The 17,037-nt window shown below is 32.0% G+C and overlaps 1 protein-coding gene across 23 annotated transcripts in view; it reads left to right on the top strand.

The window, feature by feature from the left end:
* Nucleotides 1-17,037, top strand: part of scrib (scribble planar cell polarity protein) — a 63,647-nt gene that overhangs the window by 27,193 nt on the left and 19,417 nt on the right. For all 23 annotated transcript variants that reach the window (XM_085207881.1, XM_085207879.1, XM_085207871.1 and 20 more), the window contains 6 exons: nucleotides 1,929-1,992; nucleotides 14,136-14,341; nucleotides 14,529-14,662; nucleotides 15,147-15,231; nucleotides 15,747-15,927; nucleotides 16,527-16,717. In XM_085207881.1, the coding sequence (XP_085064007.1) occupies nucleotides 1,929-1,992; nucleotides 14,136-14,341; nucleotides 14,529-14,662; nucleotides 15,147-15,231; nucleotides 15,747-15,927; nucleotides 16,527-16,717 (861 nt within the window). The remainder of the gene's footprint in view (nucleotides 1-1,928; nucleotides 1,993-14,135; nucleotides 14,342-14,528; nucleotides 14,663-15,146; nucleotides 15,232-15,746; nucleotides 15,928-16,526; nucleotides 16,718-17,037) is intronic.

Below are 17,037 nucleotides of genomic sequence, written 5' to 3'. Positions count from 1 at the left end.
ATGAATACTTAAAGAGCTAGTGAACCTAAGATCCGGATATTACATTCGCTTTCTATGTCCATTTAGCATTACGAATTTAATAAAGTCTTATTTTATACATGTCCATTAAGTGTTATCATTACAATTAAAATATTCTATAGTTTTTAATATTGGAATCATTACTTGTATTTCCATTTTTTATAATCATCATTAAATTTTGAGAAATCCATTGAAAATAATAAATTATTACATACTAATTTTTAATTAAAGGTAAGTAATAATAGTCTTTATATTAAATCTCACACATTAGTAGTTATTATAGAAATTCTTCTAAAATATAATTTTATCATCTGTTTTAATGATTAAGATTACTTTACAGTATTTATAGAAAAAAAAAAAAATAGATTTCATAATAACAAAATAAAAGATACATTTAATTCATGATACATTCATGTTTTATTCTCTAATTTTGCGCTTTGCTATATTGTCAAAATGCTAAGTCATCATTTTGAAATTATTTGTGACATGGTTGGACTCCTATCTAGAGAGATTTATTCTGTTGATGCTCTTAAAAACTCACTTTCGATATAATTAATTCAAAAACTATCCAAACATTTGTTACAAAAATAAACATAATGTGAAAAGTGAAGTTTTAAAATTAATATGAGATGGAAGTCCATTACTTTCCCTTATTGTTTACCGTTACATTATCGTGACTAAACCGCATGATTGTTTGTGTGCTCTGTGGGAATTGAGATTTTTTTCTCAATTTTTCGTCTTTTTATATGCAATTTTATTTCTCACATCCGTTTATTGTGTTTGAAGATTAAAAGAATAAATGTTCACCTTGAACTTAATAAATTGTGAATAGTTGTATTCAAATGTCTCTATTAAATTGCATCCTCAAATGTTTGGAAAATATATTAAAAATAATGCTCTATTGTTATTTTTGCATATTCTAGAATAGTGCTTCAGGTTTCCTTTATTTAAGATCACAGCCATTTAATTATTTCAAATAGAATGTGTGCTCGTGAAGTAGTGCGTATACCTTTGCGTTTTAATCTTGATGCTCACTCAGTTTTGCTGGTGTAGTTGTGCCGTCGTGAGAGTGCTAGCTGACGTACGGTCACGCTACAATTTCTTATTCTCAGTGAAAAATGAAACAATGGCTCCGTGAGATATCTCACGCGTTATACTATTTGCGCTTCGCTAACAGTTTATTTCTAAAACAATATTCTCTTAGTAGAGTCGAATTGATATTTCTTATCTGGAGTTTTGAAAATATAATAAAATCTGGGCTAAAAGTGGGCAAGTGTGCTAATAAGCAAGAAATCTGCAAGCGGATTGCTCCGTTTCCGTAAGCACGACTCAAGCGAGGGTAATTGTTGGAATACTGCGGCTGTCACGGGCTGCTGCTCACGGGTCCTCGACCACGACGCCCGCAGCAGACCCTCCGAGAGGCTCGCAGACATGGCTGCCTCGCGCCGCGTGCCTCACAATAATGTTACGACCTCTTTGATTGATCGATGAGTGAAGTGAACTTTCCCCAGTGATTAATCTATAATGAAAACAATTTGCTGTTTCCCTTAGTGGCTATTGCCGGTACTTAATAATAAAATGAGGTGCTTGAAAGCTGCGGGTGGATGGCTGGCCCGGGTGAGATGCGTTTATGAGATAAGGGCACACCAGAACAAGATTTCAATTTAGATTCCTCTGCACTTTATTTGGCTTGCCTCGCTTGTTTTGTAATATCATGAACGTGCAATTTCTAATTCATGTACTTAGCCGCCTATCTTATCAATGTTTACTTGTGAACGAACTACTTTTTTTTTGTTAAGTTTTTTGTGCTTTGTTGAATTGGTCAGTTTTTGTCAATGGTGCCTTTTTGTATCTATTAATAGAATAAAAGAGATTATATTGAATAAGTATTAAAATAGTTATTTTTGCAGGTGATCAAAAAACAAGAGTTGCACGAACACAAAACTGACGATGAGTCCACGGACGTGCCGGACGGTGAGTAGAATTTTTTTTTAATTTCTTATGTTTTTTTTCCACAGTGCATGTTTTAGCAGCGGATATAGTTTAACGCTCGAAAACCTTTAGCATAACGGAAAAGCAGTGCTTTGTTTGTTATGTCCATAAATTAGATTGGAACTTTCTCGTGTTACACAACACAGACCTTTAACGACTAAAGTACCTAACTTTAATAGGATTGCAAGATAGCTACACTGACAAAGTACACGATGTTGCTTCTCGTATGCCGTGTTTACATTCCACAGTAAGGAAGTAAATTTACTAGTTTTGTTTTTTTTCTTAACTTTACGTAAATTATTATTATTTATTTTTAAGCTTTAACTATTAAGTAAGTAAACGTTATTTTACTATAGGAATGCTCTAGATACAACTCCTCTTTGTTTGATCCGAGTAAGCCTTTAGATAGCAGTTGCGACATTGTTTCACGCGATCGTGACCACACTCGTCCGTAATGATCACGAAGGCGATGCCTCAAACCCGTCAGTCACTGGCGCAAGTTCATTGCACGAATCCCGTCGCCTTTAGTTTTTGTACGAACTTTATGGATCTAAATAACATGCTATTCCGATGAGAGAAAAAATTACGCAAGCTCATGATATTTTTACTGACAGCACTGACAAAAAAATATGATAAAAACTGTTTGTAATAATGTATCATTGATGATTTAGTACTTTTTTATTGCAAAAAACATAAAAGTTTTTCAGTATCAAAAAAACAATCCACAACGAATTCCGTTGTACGCAATATTTACTCCGTTGAATAATCAGTATAGCCACGTTATCAGCTTATCTGAACCACTCGACGTGCCATTTTGCAACGTAAACTCAGTTCTCTGATCACCTGTGCTGCGTTTACACCGAAATTCTGTAATTATAAAAAACCTATATTTATAATTGCACAAATGTAGATTGCGTGAGACGAAGTGTTAACTATGCACTAGAAAATTGCATTATCTGTGTCTTTTACAGTGATGGTTGGGACGGACGATCTTATTTTGATTAAGTTTCTATTATTAATTTATCTAACAAAAAAAAGTGAATTAATCGTTTTTACAGTGTTTATATGATTCTATTACTCTATTATTAATGTGGTATACTATTATGTTGTTTTTTTTTAAATTCCGGCATCTATCATATAGGATTATCGTATAGTTTTATGAATCGTAATAGTTTAAGTCAATATTTCCCGTCTCGCATTGGTGTGTCATACATACATACATACACGTTTGTTCGAAATATCACACTTACTCAAGTTCTATACGATTTGAAGGTCATATCTGGGCTATTGTTAACTTATTGTCATTACTTGTAAACACATCATGTGACTCCTTCATACTATTTGTATTGGCTACATTGTTGTTGTGCTCTTACATGAAAGTCGTTATTTATTTCACTTTTCAATTGTTTCTTCATCTACCCTATAATTGATTCGAGCGCATACTTTCACCGTGTTACAGACATATAGTTCCTGCGCGAATATTGTTATTTTCGGTATTTAGGTTCTATTACTGCCTGTTATTACTATTTGCTTATTACTTGGGCTATTAATTAGAAATAGTGTTATTTATTATTATAGCTTATAAATATTTATTATAATAATATATTATAATTATTTCTACATAATATATGTTATTACAATAATATTTTATATGATATAATAAACCTCGATGTCCAAAGATTAGTGTATTACCTATATATAGATATAACGCGCCCTTTTATAGATAAAATAAAATCAATAGATACAGTTTTTAGATACTTATGATTTTATTGTTTATTTTTCGAAATTTCGTAGAAAAAATATTATTTTAATTTATTTATTACTACTTAATATCTCGCGGTTACTACTAAATGTTTTGGTATTAAACCTTTCTTGCCAATATTATAATTCCAATGAAATAAAAATTATGATTTATTAATTAAATAATTGAGGTACATAGTAAAATAGTAATATATCCGATTTCTTGTAATAAAGGAAGTTTGATAGACATATCTCGACATTCAATTGTTTGAACATTCAATATTACCCATGTTATTGAACTAGTATTATCTTATCAACGCTAATTATTTATGTAAACATATATACTGTCCCAGAGTAGATAGTCAGGCCTCAGTGCTCAAAGGAACCCTAAAGGCTATACTTTAATAATCATTGGTCATCACAAGTACTGTGTATTCCTAAATTCGATTTGCAATTGTTTTTTTGCCATTGTGAAAATGTCTGGTTAGACATTAGAGTTGTTCTCAGTCTTGTAATAATTAACGAATGTCTGTCTGTAACTAGAGTCATTAGTCATCTTACATAAAGATAATTGAGATTAATACTAACTTTCTTTACCGGGTATATTAGAACGTAATGAAGCAACATAATCAGAAACAAATTAACCTATAATTAGCTTATAGGCGTGTATTGAAAATATGTATAGATAGATGCAAGTTAAATAGTGTATTTCACTAGACTAAGTGTGGAACTGTGATATAATGAAAGAAAAAAGACTTGAATTAAAGTTAAGTGTACGCGGTGATGGTTCGTTGAGTCGCAATGGTCTCCGAAGCAGCACAAGGAGTAACCGCAGTAATATAAGCAACACCAGCTCCGGGTTGCCAGTTGCAGAAATATTTGCAACTGATCGTTTCAATGCGCCACAGTTCAAAAGTTTCGACATACCTGACAAATATCGACGGCAACCTATAAAATATGGATATCAAGCACAGAGTCTCCAAGCTTTAAATCAATATGATGAAAGACAAAATAGAAATTATGGTTTATACTCTCCGTCTGAGTTATATCTACAAAATTCTGTTCCAATACATAGTTCGAACCAAGTCAATGTTGCCCGCTACCAGCCCGTGTATAGCAATCCATCAAATCAGATATATGGGACGTTGCCTCGAACTGGACAGTATTATCAACCAGAAAGCATTTCAAATCCAATTTACTATACTCTACCAGAAAGATCGTTAAGAAGAGTTAGGATAAGCGAAAATGATCCGACAGTTTTTGGATATGGTACGTCTTTTATTTTATATTTATCTATTATATTAATACACGATTTTGGAACAACATATATGATACAAATATTTAGTTGGGAACTTTTCCAATACTTAGTTTTAACAAACAAGATAGATTAAAACGGCGTAGGTTGCTTATCTACAGGATGTGGGGTTAGCGAGAAAACGATATTAAAAGATGTAATATTGAAACTTACAAAAATATCAAAGTCTTTCTAGTTTTTTGTTGTAAAAATGATATAAATTATAGACAGGAAAGGTAAATAAAAAATATATTTATAATGATTTTTATTCTGCCACATTGGCATAGTAATTTTATACGCCGCTAATTCTTGAAATTCTTCGTTTTTGATTTTACAAGGAGCATGTAAAAAGTGTTTGAAGTGCTTTAAACATTAAACAAAACTAAAGTAATTCCAATGCTGATAAATCTGTGTTAAATACACATTATGTACATAAAATTATAATAAAATACTTCGTATATATAACATAGTGATTTTGTTTTTAATGTAAACATTAATTATAGGGATGTTCTTGCAAATGGGTAAGGTTTACCTGACATTTACTTTAAAGAGAAATTGACCATAGAAAGCTGCTTTGAATAGAAACTATCGACATCAACTTGCAGTATATTAGTTATATCCTATAAATTTCTACTTTCAGCTGCCGTTTAATATCATTACTATCGTTATATAAGATTACGTATAATTTTGTAATTATTATTTCCAATCGTGATCAATGAAAACAAAGTGGTACTTAATAAAAACCTGAAACTGTTTTATACATAGTTTCCCGTTCATATTTATGCGTGTATGCGCATATAGGGCGAACCATGTGAGGCCTCCCAGGGGTCGGACAACAATAGCCGGAGCCCCCCGAGTTACTGGTGCGGTCTAATGAACCGCACAGGCGTCAGGTGGCGAGCCTTATTCGCTCACAGTTCTCTCAAAGCTTCTCCGTTACATACAAACAACGTAGAAATTTCTCTCTAACCACAGTGGATAAAGAATTTACATATTGTGCCACTATGGCGGTAACCAAGTCGGTAGTCCGCGGTATCATGTGCTCGATCATGGAGTTCACCTTCAAAGCAAGTAAGGCCTGTTCTGTGCACGTCTTCTTGAGGTCAAGTTCGGCGTTTATTTATTTTGCTGGTAATTGTCCTTCCTGTTGTCTCCGTTACCCATATTTGTTTAATGCCAATTTTTTTTTAACCAAGATTATCTCCACATCCGTAGAAAAATATTGTATGTGTTTTTGTTGTTATTGACTTATATTATCGTAGTTCTTGCTTATTAATATTATTTTATCATTTATTTCAGACAATTTTAAATAAAAACCTTGTGAATCTTATTTTAGTTGTTTGTTTATTCTGTTGTGATTCATATGCTATGCTATCCAATTAGTGTCGAACACAATGTATTGTATTTTAACCGTTTACGTGTTAAATGGTCGTCGCTTAATAGCAGTAATACCTACTCGTGTTCTTTATATGTATAAAGTTAATTGTTTTCTAAAATATTTCGCTATGCTGACAGAAAGTTGGTCCTTTTTAAAATTAATTCATTCAGAAAATAATAATTGTTATAAAAAATGTTTTATTTGTATATGCATATTATGTTGAAATGATTATAGGCATGAATATTAACTAAATATTATGCTTATATTTTTTTCTAATATGTATACAATTCTAACAATTAAAGGTTAAATGAAATTTTAAAGTAGATTGTTTCTTTTATATCCACGTTTGACCCCTGTAATAATATGTTCGACAGGGTTCATACATGAGAACAACTCACCGAGTGTTACTTTCCATCTAATTTGTAAATGTCGTGATATGCCTGTAACAATTGAAATGAAAAACTAAAACTACAGTTAGTTAGTACTTTTTACTTGTTATTTCAATAAAAAAAACAAATTTCTCACGCTTGCTAAATTGACAATATATAAACTATTTCCTTTTTTTATTTAAATCATTTATCTGTGTCACTTTTATTTTATATATGTCAATTTATCATTTTATCTATAGGAAGTAATCTGTAACAAAACAGATACATTCACCTTGCCTTTTGTGTCTGAGAGTATACCTTTCTCTTCTAATTTATTCTGTCTAAATCAATCTCATTCTTATTAGAATTCATATGCCCTAGCTCGAGTTTCTCTTATACTAATTTTAAACCGCATTAAAGTAGGAATTAGTCTAGTAAGGTAAGTAAGGTTACTCTTGCTACATTGTGGTTAACATCCGCGCCGTACGTCTTGAAAGTGAAGTCTGTGAAATGAGCTAGTGAAGCGCGTCCACAACACGGGCATGCAATTAATACTTAAAGTATTCTAGTATTCTATTATATTATACTAATACTCTATTTGTTATTTTTTATTTAGATTTGAAACTTTTGTTGTAGTTTATTAAAATTGTTCAAATCGTTTGTCTATCTATCTATCTATATAATATGATCGTAACTGATCGCTGTCTGTACATGGAAGATATATAAAAATAACTTATTTAATGGAAATGGTTTTTAAAAAAATGTTTGTCTGTGCGTTTGTGCACGCTAATCTAAGAAACGGCTTAACCGATATCAATCCAGTTTTCACTATTGCATTTTGTTTTATTTCAATCGGTTTTTATATATAAAAAGTTATCAATATAAAGCATTAGATCGACTGAATTTCCATAAAATTACTGTTTTATTTATTTGTCTAAAATGTTAAGTTTTTGGACATTGTTTTATACTGATAATGTTATTAAAATACGAAAATAATCCAGGTTAGTATATTAATAATGTTTTTCAAGCGGCCGAAGCCGGAAGCACTTCGCTAGTCCAAAATAAATGACTAAAATATTGATTAGGATGTTGCAACTTACTTTTTTGCAATAAAATGTAGTAAATTATAATAAAATTGTTTAAATTAAAGATTCCAGTCACGTCCACCTACGAGATATATAAATTTCTTCTTTGGAACTAAATTCTCCTCTAACTACATCATCGTCAACCGTTATATGAACTGTATTATTATAAACACGGACTGTAAGATCGTCCTCTCGACATAGTCTTCGGAATTAGGAGGAAGCAGGTTTTGGAATACACAATGGCTGTCGCATGCTGCATTTACTTGACACCAATGTTTATGTAAATATTAACTTTTATTAAGGACTAGTGGACCCGGACGCGGCTACGCCTGCTTGAACTATAAGAATATTTATTAAATATTATATAATATATTTATTTTTATAAGGATGAATATCAAAATATAAGTTCATTTTGGGTGACGTTTTCTTAAAACAACAAAGAAACTTTGCAAACCGGTGCTTAGCAACGACGGTTGTTATTAACATGGCAGAATAAATTACATGTCAAATTAGAAAATATTTAAATTTATTAGTTTATATGTGTAATGTAATATTATATAGCCTATAGCACTTCTGAAGAATGCAGCTTTTATACAAAACAAAAACAATGTAAATCGGACCAGTAGATCCAGAGATCGTAGCGTTCAAACAAACAAACAAACAAACAAACAAACAAACAAACAAACAAACTCTTCCGCTTTATTATATTAGTATAGACGTACAATTCTTTTTCTTTTATTTTATATACTTTAATTATTAGTATAGGTATAGATTATAGTTTTAATTATTATTATTAATAATTGTGATATTGTTATTATTACAATTACTACTTCAGTTTTCAATTAGAGCGCGCTTAATCCGTTTCATTATTTTCTGTTTATTCATAGAAAGTCCATATCCTGCCTGCAACCATAGATTAAAGTTTCTAATTTTCCCTTGCTTGTAAGCAAATTATTAGCTTGCCATAATTCTTGACAATAATTTAACAATCTTTGCTTGTATTTAAATTTGCATAATTTTTTATTATTCGAAATCTTTATTTAATTATTCATTTTACATTTCATCTATTGATACTACACATTAATAAAATATATTGCCATGTTCCTTTCGGATTTCCTCTTTTAGATTTTAATGTGGATGATGTCGTCTCAGATAAAAAACTGGTATTTATTACCGTACTATTATCTGTACTAAAAGTAGGTAATTAATTGATGCTAACAGAAGCGGAAATATTAACCTGTCTCTTTCATTAATTATTTTAGGTACCTATATAAAACTTCCGTAACAAAATCTAATTTACTTTGAAGTTGTTGTTTTATAATAGTTAAAAATTATATCATAACAATCGAAAGTATAATTGTAGACCATTATAATAGAGTTCATCAGTAGATTATCTTATGAGGGTACAAAAAAATATAAGGAATCGGTATGCATCAGGTTGTTACTTTCTATTTTTAATCTAACGGAAAGGTCGCAGGCGCCGGCGCCGCAGCCTCTACATCTCGCGCTTGCAGCACATTCCGTCATCGCCTGCGCCCCGGGCTGCGCGTGCGCACGTGTCCTTACATTCGTTGCTTGGAATCCTTAGTGTTTACTTTGAGTTCGTTGCAACATCTTTGTTTACGTTTAGAAAAAATAAAAACTACTATAATACATAAAAACTGATTTGGTCATGGAATTGGACAATGACCGATTTGGAATGCGTTAAGAGGAATAACCAGCTAGTCAGCCCTACTCATAGGCGATTTTAACCCTTGTTTCTTCATATATGCTTGTATTCGTTCTGGCCAGCTAGGCGATCCTTTTCAGGAAACGGGTCTTGTTTAAAGTGGAGATATGGGTGTTATAAGAAGAAAGAAACGTAAGTTTATGTAGAATTATTTTTGAATCTATGTAAAAGAGTTTTAATAAATAAAAGTAAATTCCAAAATTAATTTACTTTCTGGAAAAAATTTTTTTTTGAATTTTTATTATAACTTAACAATTTCTTTTTTCATAAAATTCATAAAAATAACGTTTGATCTAATGAAAACTAAACTAACTCTTTATTTAATTAAAATTTCTTAATAATTTTAATCATTATACGTACGTAAGTTTATTTAGATTTTGCTTTCTGAGTAAGTTTTGCTATCATAACTTAACAAATTATTTTTAATTAAATTAACCTTTGAAATATCTAATGAAAAAAAAAAAACTTATTATTTAATTAAAATTTCTTTTTGAAAATATTAATCGTTATACACTTTCATAAATCTATTCATAATTGAATGACGAAATTGAATTACAATATAATTAGTTGTAAATTAGGATGTTATGATTGTTATTGTGTTAGTCTCGTTGACGTTGATGGTCTGTCGCTTTTGTTCAATAGGCCATATGTAATACATTTTATAGTACCACGGCGATACCAAATTGCGGTCCGCACTACGAATGTTACTTTTCAATATTTAAAAAAATCAGCTTCACGCTGTATCCCGCACACAGCAGGGTAGGCAGAGGGAACCTAGTGTTGAGACACTCCGTTCCCCACTTTCTGCGGAAATCTGGGGGCATTGTGTGTTGAGTGGCAGAACTCTACGCCGCGCTTTGCTTTGACACCAGAGCGAAGAAATGAAAATATAAACGTAAATAAATATTTCATTTCCTCGAGTGGGGATCGAACCCACAACTGTCGCGTTACAGTCACACCCTTGTGCCGCTGCGCCATGATGACTTTTCAATATTAAGTAGTTAAGTATATGGCTTATATATTTAAAATGGAAACAAACTTATATTAGTTAAAAACGTTACTTGACTTACAAACGTAAATAAATAAATTATTTTATTCTAATATAAATAAGAAAATGGATACATCTGGCGTCGAATAATGTTGTTTTGGTGTGAAGGTAAAACGATATGGGTTTGTTCGTGATGCGGTCATCTTTGGGCGAGTTTGAGTTACGTTTATGCGAAATAGTCGATGTACTTTTGTGTTTTGTGATCGTTTTATTTTTATACTAGCGGCCCGCCCGCGGCTTTGCCTGCGTAAACTACGTTATTATTAATTTCTGTCTCCATGAGTACCTACGTCCTATAAGTGTCAACCCCATAAACAACCCCTAGAAGTCGAATATTGCAAATTCCCGTCTTAGCGAGCACCTACGTTCTATAAGTAACTCCTATGCAAAATTTGAGATTCCTAGCACTTGTAGTTTCTGAGATTTCGTGATGAGTGAGTGACCTTTCGATTTTATATATATAGATTATTGAAATAGTTATAATAATGTGGTATTCTGGTACGATTCTATTATCAAGACTTATTGTACAATACATTGTTAATCAAACATCATTGGAATGATTGGAAACAAAAGAAATCGTGTTATAATTAATGTCAGAGATATAATATTATTTAGTAGTATAATAGTGAAAAAATACAATTAACGAAGCAATGATGTTCGAAGACTTTAGTCACATTTTTATAACAGCTGTTGCAGTATTTAATTTCATAGAAAAAAATATGCGCTCACCCCATAAAATTAACAATTGATAAAAAAATATAACAAAAAACTTTATATAAAAATTACTGAATAAAATATATAGGAAAACAAAACAGTTATATTTGAAATGTTTAGTTTCCGTCACTCATAGTTATGAGTCATCCCTGAAATATTCTTAAATAAAAACTAACCAACTCAAGGTGCACGATCCATATGTCAATATATAAGCGAAATACATTCACCTGTTTGCTATTCTAAGATCTTTTTAACCGACTTCTGTAAGAAAAGGAGGTTATCAATTCGACTGTTTTTTTTTGTATTATTTTAGTCACACATAGTTTGCCTTTGTTACTCGTGTTTTACTCCTCATCTAGCATTCATTCTGTTTTATGCATTTTATTGCAGTTGTTATATCGCCTGCCGTAGTTGTTTATGTATGTAAATTTAACCTAATATTAAAATTCTTATAATTATTCTTATAACTACATTTTAAGTACAAAGTACAAATTAATGACAATTATTTTCTCAATAAAAAAATATTTGAGTTAATTAAATTTCAGTGAAACAATTATTGTATTTTATTTTTCATAAATTATATAAAATAAAATCATTAGATAAAGCTTTCACCTGTCAATAAGTAGGGATTCAAGTAAAGTTACAGCCATTTCGTGAAATAGTACCCAGTTTCCCAATAAAATAAAAGCATCAACTGATAAACGATAGTCACGAATCCCTCTTGTTAACTATCACGACTCGGTTCTGGGATACAATGAGACGCAGTTACTCCATTTACTTTATATATATGAGGGGTGAAAGTATCTGAACTGATTGTCCATTGTAGAATACTCAGGATGCGGATGCGACGTCCATTCTGGAGCATGATTTCACTGAACTGGCTACATTTATCTTGTCATACTGATTGCCGTGCGAACCCCAAAGAAAGGTCGACTCGTTTATTATTCAATTCAGCACCGACTGTATTGGGATTTGAGAAAGAGAAATTACAATTGCATTGAACGTGATGCCTCGAAATCTTTGGTATAAAGGTGGATGATTTATCTTTGAGGTACTATGGGAAATCGCATTTAAATTATGCACTTTGCTTATATCGTTTTGAGACGGTTCGTAATCGTGAAGTATCGTTTTTATTAGGAACTAGTGGACCCGTGCGGCTACGCCCGCTTGAATTATACAAATGTTTATTTAAGTGTATTTAAGAAAAACCGAGCCAACTAAGTACTTTAAAACTTTTTTATTTATGAACCGATTGTAATAAAATAAACCTAACCTAGAGGTTTTCGGGAGCTTGCCAGAATCCAATAGTGAAAACCGCATCTAAATCGGTTAAACCAATTCTGAGATTAGCGAAAACAAACTCACGTTTAAATTTTCTCAAAAAATTTAAAAATCATTGTTTTGGGTTCTATTACGTTAATAAAGGTTCCCAACAACATTTTTTTTAAATATCTTCCAAGTACAGACACCGACCCTCTTACGATTTTATTATAAGTATAGAAAGATATAGATATTATAAAATTTGTGACTATTATAAATGACTACTATAGCATTTGAGTTCCCGTTTCGCATTTTTGACCTTGCAAATGTGCTCTATAAAGGAATGTGTAGCATTGTATCGCGCGCATTGTTCCTTTATATTGTCACGGGAGTTACAATTGATCCCATAATTAATTATTCTCATCGCCTACGTCCAATTAGCGTAGGGTATAACCCTATTTAATAATTATAGCGGTATATATCAATAGAAGGAAATTATTCTATTATCGTTTAATAGACTTTCAACTGCAAGTGACTAGGTGCTGTAATTAAGCTTTCCCCGTTCAATATGTTTTTTAGCACAATAATTTTGTCATTATAAGACTATCTTTTAAGTAGAATATCGACGTGTTTCTACTTTTTGCTCTTTGCTGTTTGTAAGTAATTACATCTTAAGCTTTTACATAGGGGCGTGTTGTAAGTAATAAGTTCGTATATAGATATTATATTGGTACAATCCAAGGAATAACTGTTTAGTACTCGTTTAATTTCTATGCACGATTGTTTATCTGTCAAGGTTCATCGTGGATTACATACCTAATAGGAATTATGCATTACTGTATTTATTTAAAATAATTTAAATTTGCAATTTTCCTGGTATTATATATTATATGGCTAGGGATTTCGACGTGCACACAGGGTAGACAGGAGGAACCTAGTTTGGAGCAACTCTATTTTCCGCTGAATTCTGGAGATATTGCGTGTTGAGAGGCTGAACTCAACGCCGCGCTTTGCCTCTACATTAGTGCGAAGAAATGAAAATATTAAATATATTTATTTACTCAAGTGGGAATCGAACCCACAACCTGTCACGTTTATAATCACAAGCTTGTGCCTCTGCACCTCGAGTGGTTTCTCTTATTTTTTTATAAAGTACATTAAACAACAGCTTTATAGATTTATAGTTTACGATCGCTTCATAGCTTTCTCTGTGAATAAACAATTCTTAACGGCGATTGTTATGGAAAAATTGTCTTTTCACTACAGTTAATAATAAAAAAAGGTCGTCCCATTTATAATTTATAGAATGTAGATATTTTTCGTTTTATATTTGATACAATATTATTTATCTACTTTCTATTTCTTCACAATCTGTGTTCAAATATATTAATAACTTTATTGAATCATTATTTTTATGTCTTTTTTAAAAAAAGAGAGAAGAAACGTTTTTGTTTGTGTTTATATAGCACACATTCTTATAGTGTTTTAATTAAAGTTTTTGTTTCACAGGCGAATCGGTTTCAGAACGAGCGGATAGTGAGGCTCGTATAGTAAACGATCAACGATGTATAGAAGTGCGTATAGCGCGAGCTGCTGGTGGGCTCGGCCTCAGTATAGCAGGTGGAAGAGGCTCTACACCGTACATTGGTGATGACGATGGTATCTTCATATCCAGAGTTACACCTAATGGACCAGCTTACTTGGCCGGACTAAGAGTAAGTGGTTTTTATTACTATTTTTTTCATTAAGGTTTTGTTTTAATTAAGTGCCAATAATTATATTACCATAAATAATATTTCATATACTTTGTAGAAAACATATTTTTCTTTCTTTCTTTACGTGTAGAATAATACAATAAAAATGTATAAATATATGTTTCATATATTTGGTTTTTTTTCATAGGTGGGTGATAAAGTTCTATCTGTTAACGGTACGTCGGTGGTTGATGTGGATCATTATTATGCAGTCGAAGTACTTAAAGCAAGCGGTCAGACTCTAACACTTGTCGTAACGAGAGAATCGCCCACTTCAACAAGGTATTCACTTATTTACTATCATAATTATGTTATTTTAAAATTATGGATACTTTGTAACAACTATTGATTTGTCCGAACATAAAAATATTAAATATTTCTTTATCTCGAGCGGTAATCGAATCCACAACCTGTTGTCTGTACAGCCATACGTTTGTGCCCCTGTGCCAAGACTATCCTTAATGTTATCATTTATATCTACAAATTTACATTAAAAGGTGTACTCACTTTAAAAAAAATCATTGTTTTCTTATAAAAGAGTTTAAGATCAAATTATAAAACACTCAAAACAATAATCTATTAACAATCAAAAAAATACAAACCATTATTATCGTCGCTATTCGCCATAACTAGCATATACTTAGATAATAATAAAAGCCTATAATACATTTTTATCATTTTATGTATTTTATAATGCCACTAAGCATGAATGAGCATGTAAGCTTATTAATAAATTATATTTACAATCAATAATAATTATTTATAGAACCCACAGCCGCGCGCCGAGCGGGGCGAGCCACCACTCGGTGTCGAGTGCCACAGATACTATATCTACATTAGAAAATGGACAGGTAATTAAATATTATATGTTTGATTGCTGATTTTCTACTGGATAAATGTAATTGAAACTATCTGGTTTTATTTATTTGATTATATAGACTATTCAACACTTATTTTTTTATAACCTGTACATTGTCACATACTAATGCCTGGGGTATGTTTTAATTTTTTTTGACCTTTAAAAATATATATTTAAAAGAAACGGTTATATGTTATTATTGTAAACAGTATGATTATATTTCTTCACTCTAATAACAAGTTAGACAAACTGTACCGTTGCCCTAATAATTAGGTTCGTTCATTCTATTCGTCGTGTATATATATTTGTTTACAGCAAATAGATAGAGCACTTGGACTTAAAAAAAACATTTTTCCTTTCTAAATGTGTAATATTTCAGTTTAAAAGTATTGAAAATTGATATTTTTAATTAGTATCAAATATTATCTTACACTTTTTACTCTTTAAAGCGATCCTTTAACTCATAGTAAAAAAACAAACATTAATCTAACAATCTCACTTCACTAGGTACCAACCGGCCGAGGTATACCAACGAAGCCACTCATCATAAGCAACCAATACGCGCAAGAATTTGAACCAGATCTAAAAGAACAAGTGACTCAAAGCTACTCGCCGTCACCGACTCAGCCCAACTATCAACGCTTGCAAGCCTCCCCTCCGCCTGTCACGCAGCCTTTTGTACCGCCGAGTAAGTAATATTGGAGTTAAACTACGTGTATTTTCTTATTAAAGTACATGTATTTTGGTATTGTAAAAACATTTTAGAAAGCTCTACTTTTCAAAAACTTAACATTAGGTCGTCGTCATAGGTAGACTAATATTTATGTACATAGACTAAATAAAATTATTTCATTAAATATGTGCAAAAATATCGAAAACCCCAAAGCTTTTTGTTATACTGATTTTTATATAATAAATATATTTTTTAGCTTCACATTGTATATAGCACATAGCAGGGTAGGCAGAGAGAACCTGAGAACCTAGTGTTAAGACAATTCGATCTGGTTAAGCCACTTTCGTTTCCCACCTATATAGATATAGAGGCATTGCGTGTTGAGTGGCGGAACTTAACGTCGCGATTTATCTCGTTACCAGAGTGAGAAAATGAAAATATATTTCATTTCTATGTGTGGGAATCGAAATAGCATTTGGAAAGAGTGAATGCTATTTATTAAATATTTCTGAACATTTTTACATTTATTTTTAGTATATTTTTCGTGTATTCAGTATTTTTATCGTTTTACTAACCTTCTATGACCTAAATGAAATATAAAACTACAATTCCAGGCTACAAACAAAAAGTGCTAGTCCACACGACCCTCATCCGCGACGGCTCTGGGCTCGGGTTCAGCATAGCGGGCGGCAAGGGCTCGCCCCCCTACCGTGACGACAGCGACGCCGTATACGTCTCGCGCGTGTCGCCGCACGGCGCCGCCGCCAAGGACGGCAAGATGATGGTCGGGGACAAGGTCGTGTCGGTAAGTCACTTTATTATATATTATAGTCCAACAAGGACTTTATGACCTTACACAGCACCGCGACCCCGCGATCTATCATCACAACACTAAGGTACAGTAGAACGCGAAGCTAAGTGTCATTTACTGCGCCATACAGTATATGACACAAAACCATGCCGAACTCCGCATGTTGAATGTTATGCAGACGACTGTACATGCGAGAGTTGGACTCATGTCTGTGTTCACAATCTTCATAAGGTATTTATCAGGCTATAATGTGCCCGGGGTTTTTGTTACAGTGGATTATATCAAAATGGTTTTAGTGATGTAATATAATTTCC

Source organism: Heliconius melpomene, chromosome 3 (genome assembly GCF_056956725.1).
Source record: "Heliconius melpomene rosina isolate 202511_hmr_F chromosome 3, ASM5695672v1, whole genome shotgun sequence".
Lineage (NCBI taxonomy): Eukaryota > Metazoa > Arthropoda > Insecta > Lepidoptera > Nymphalidae > Heliconius > Heliconius melpomene.
The sequence above is the reverse complement of the archived record's forward strand: the minus strand, read 5'-3'. Positions and strand labels throughout refer to the sequence as shown.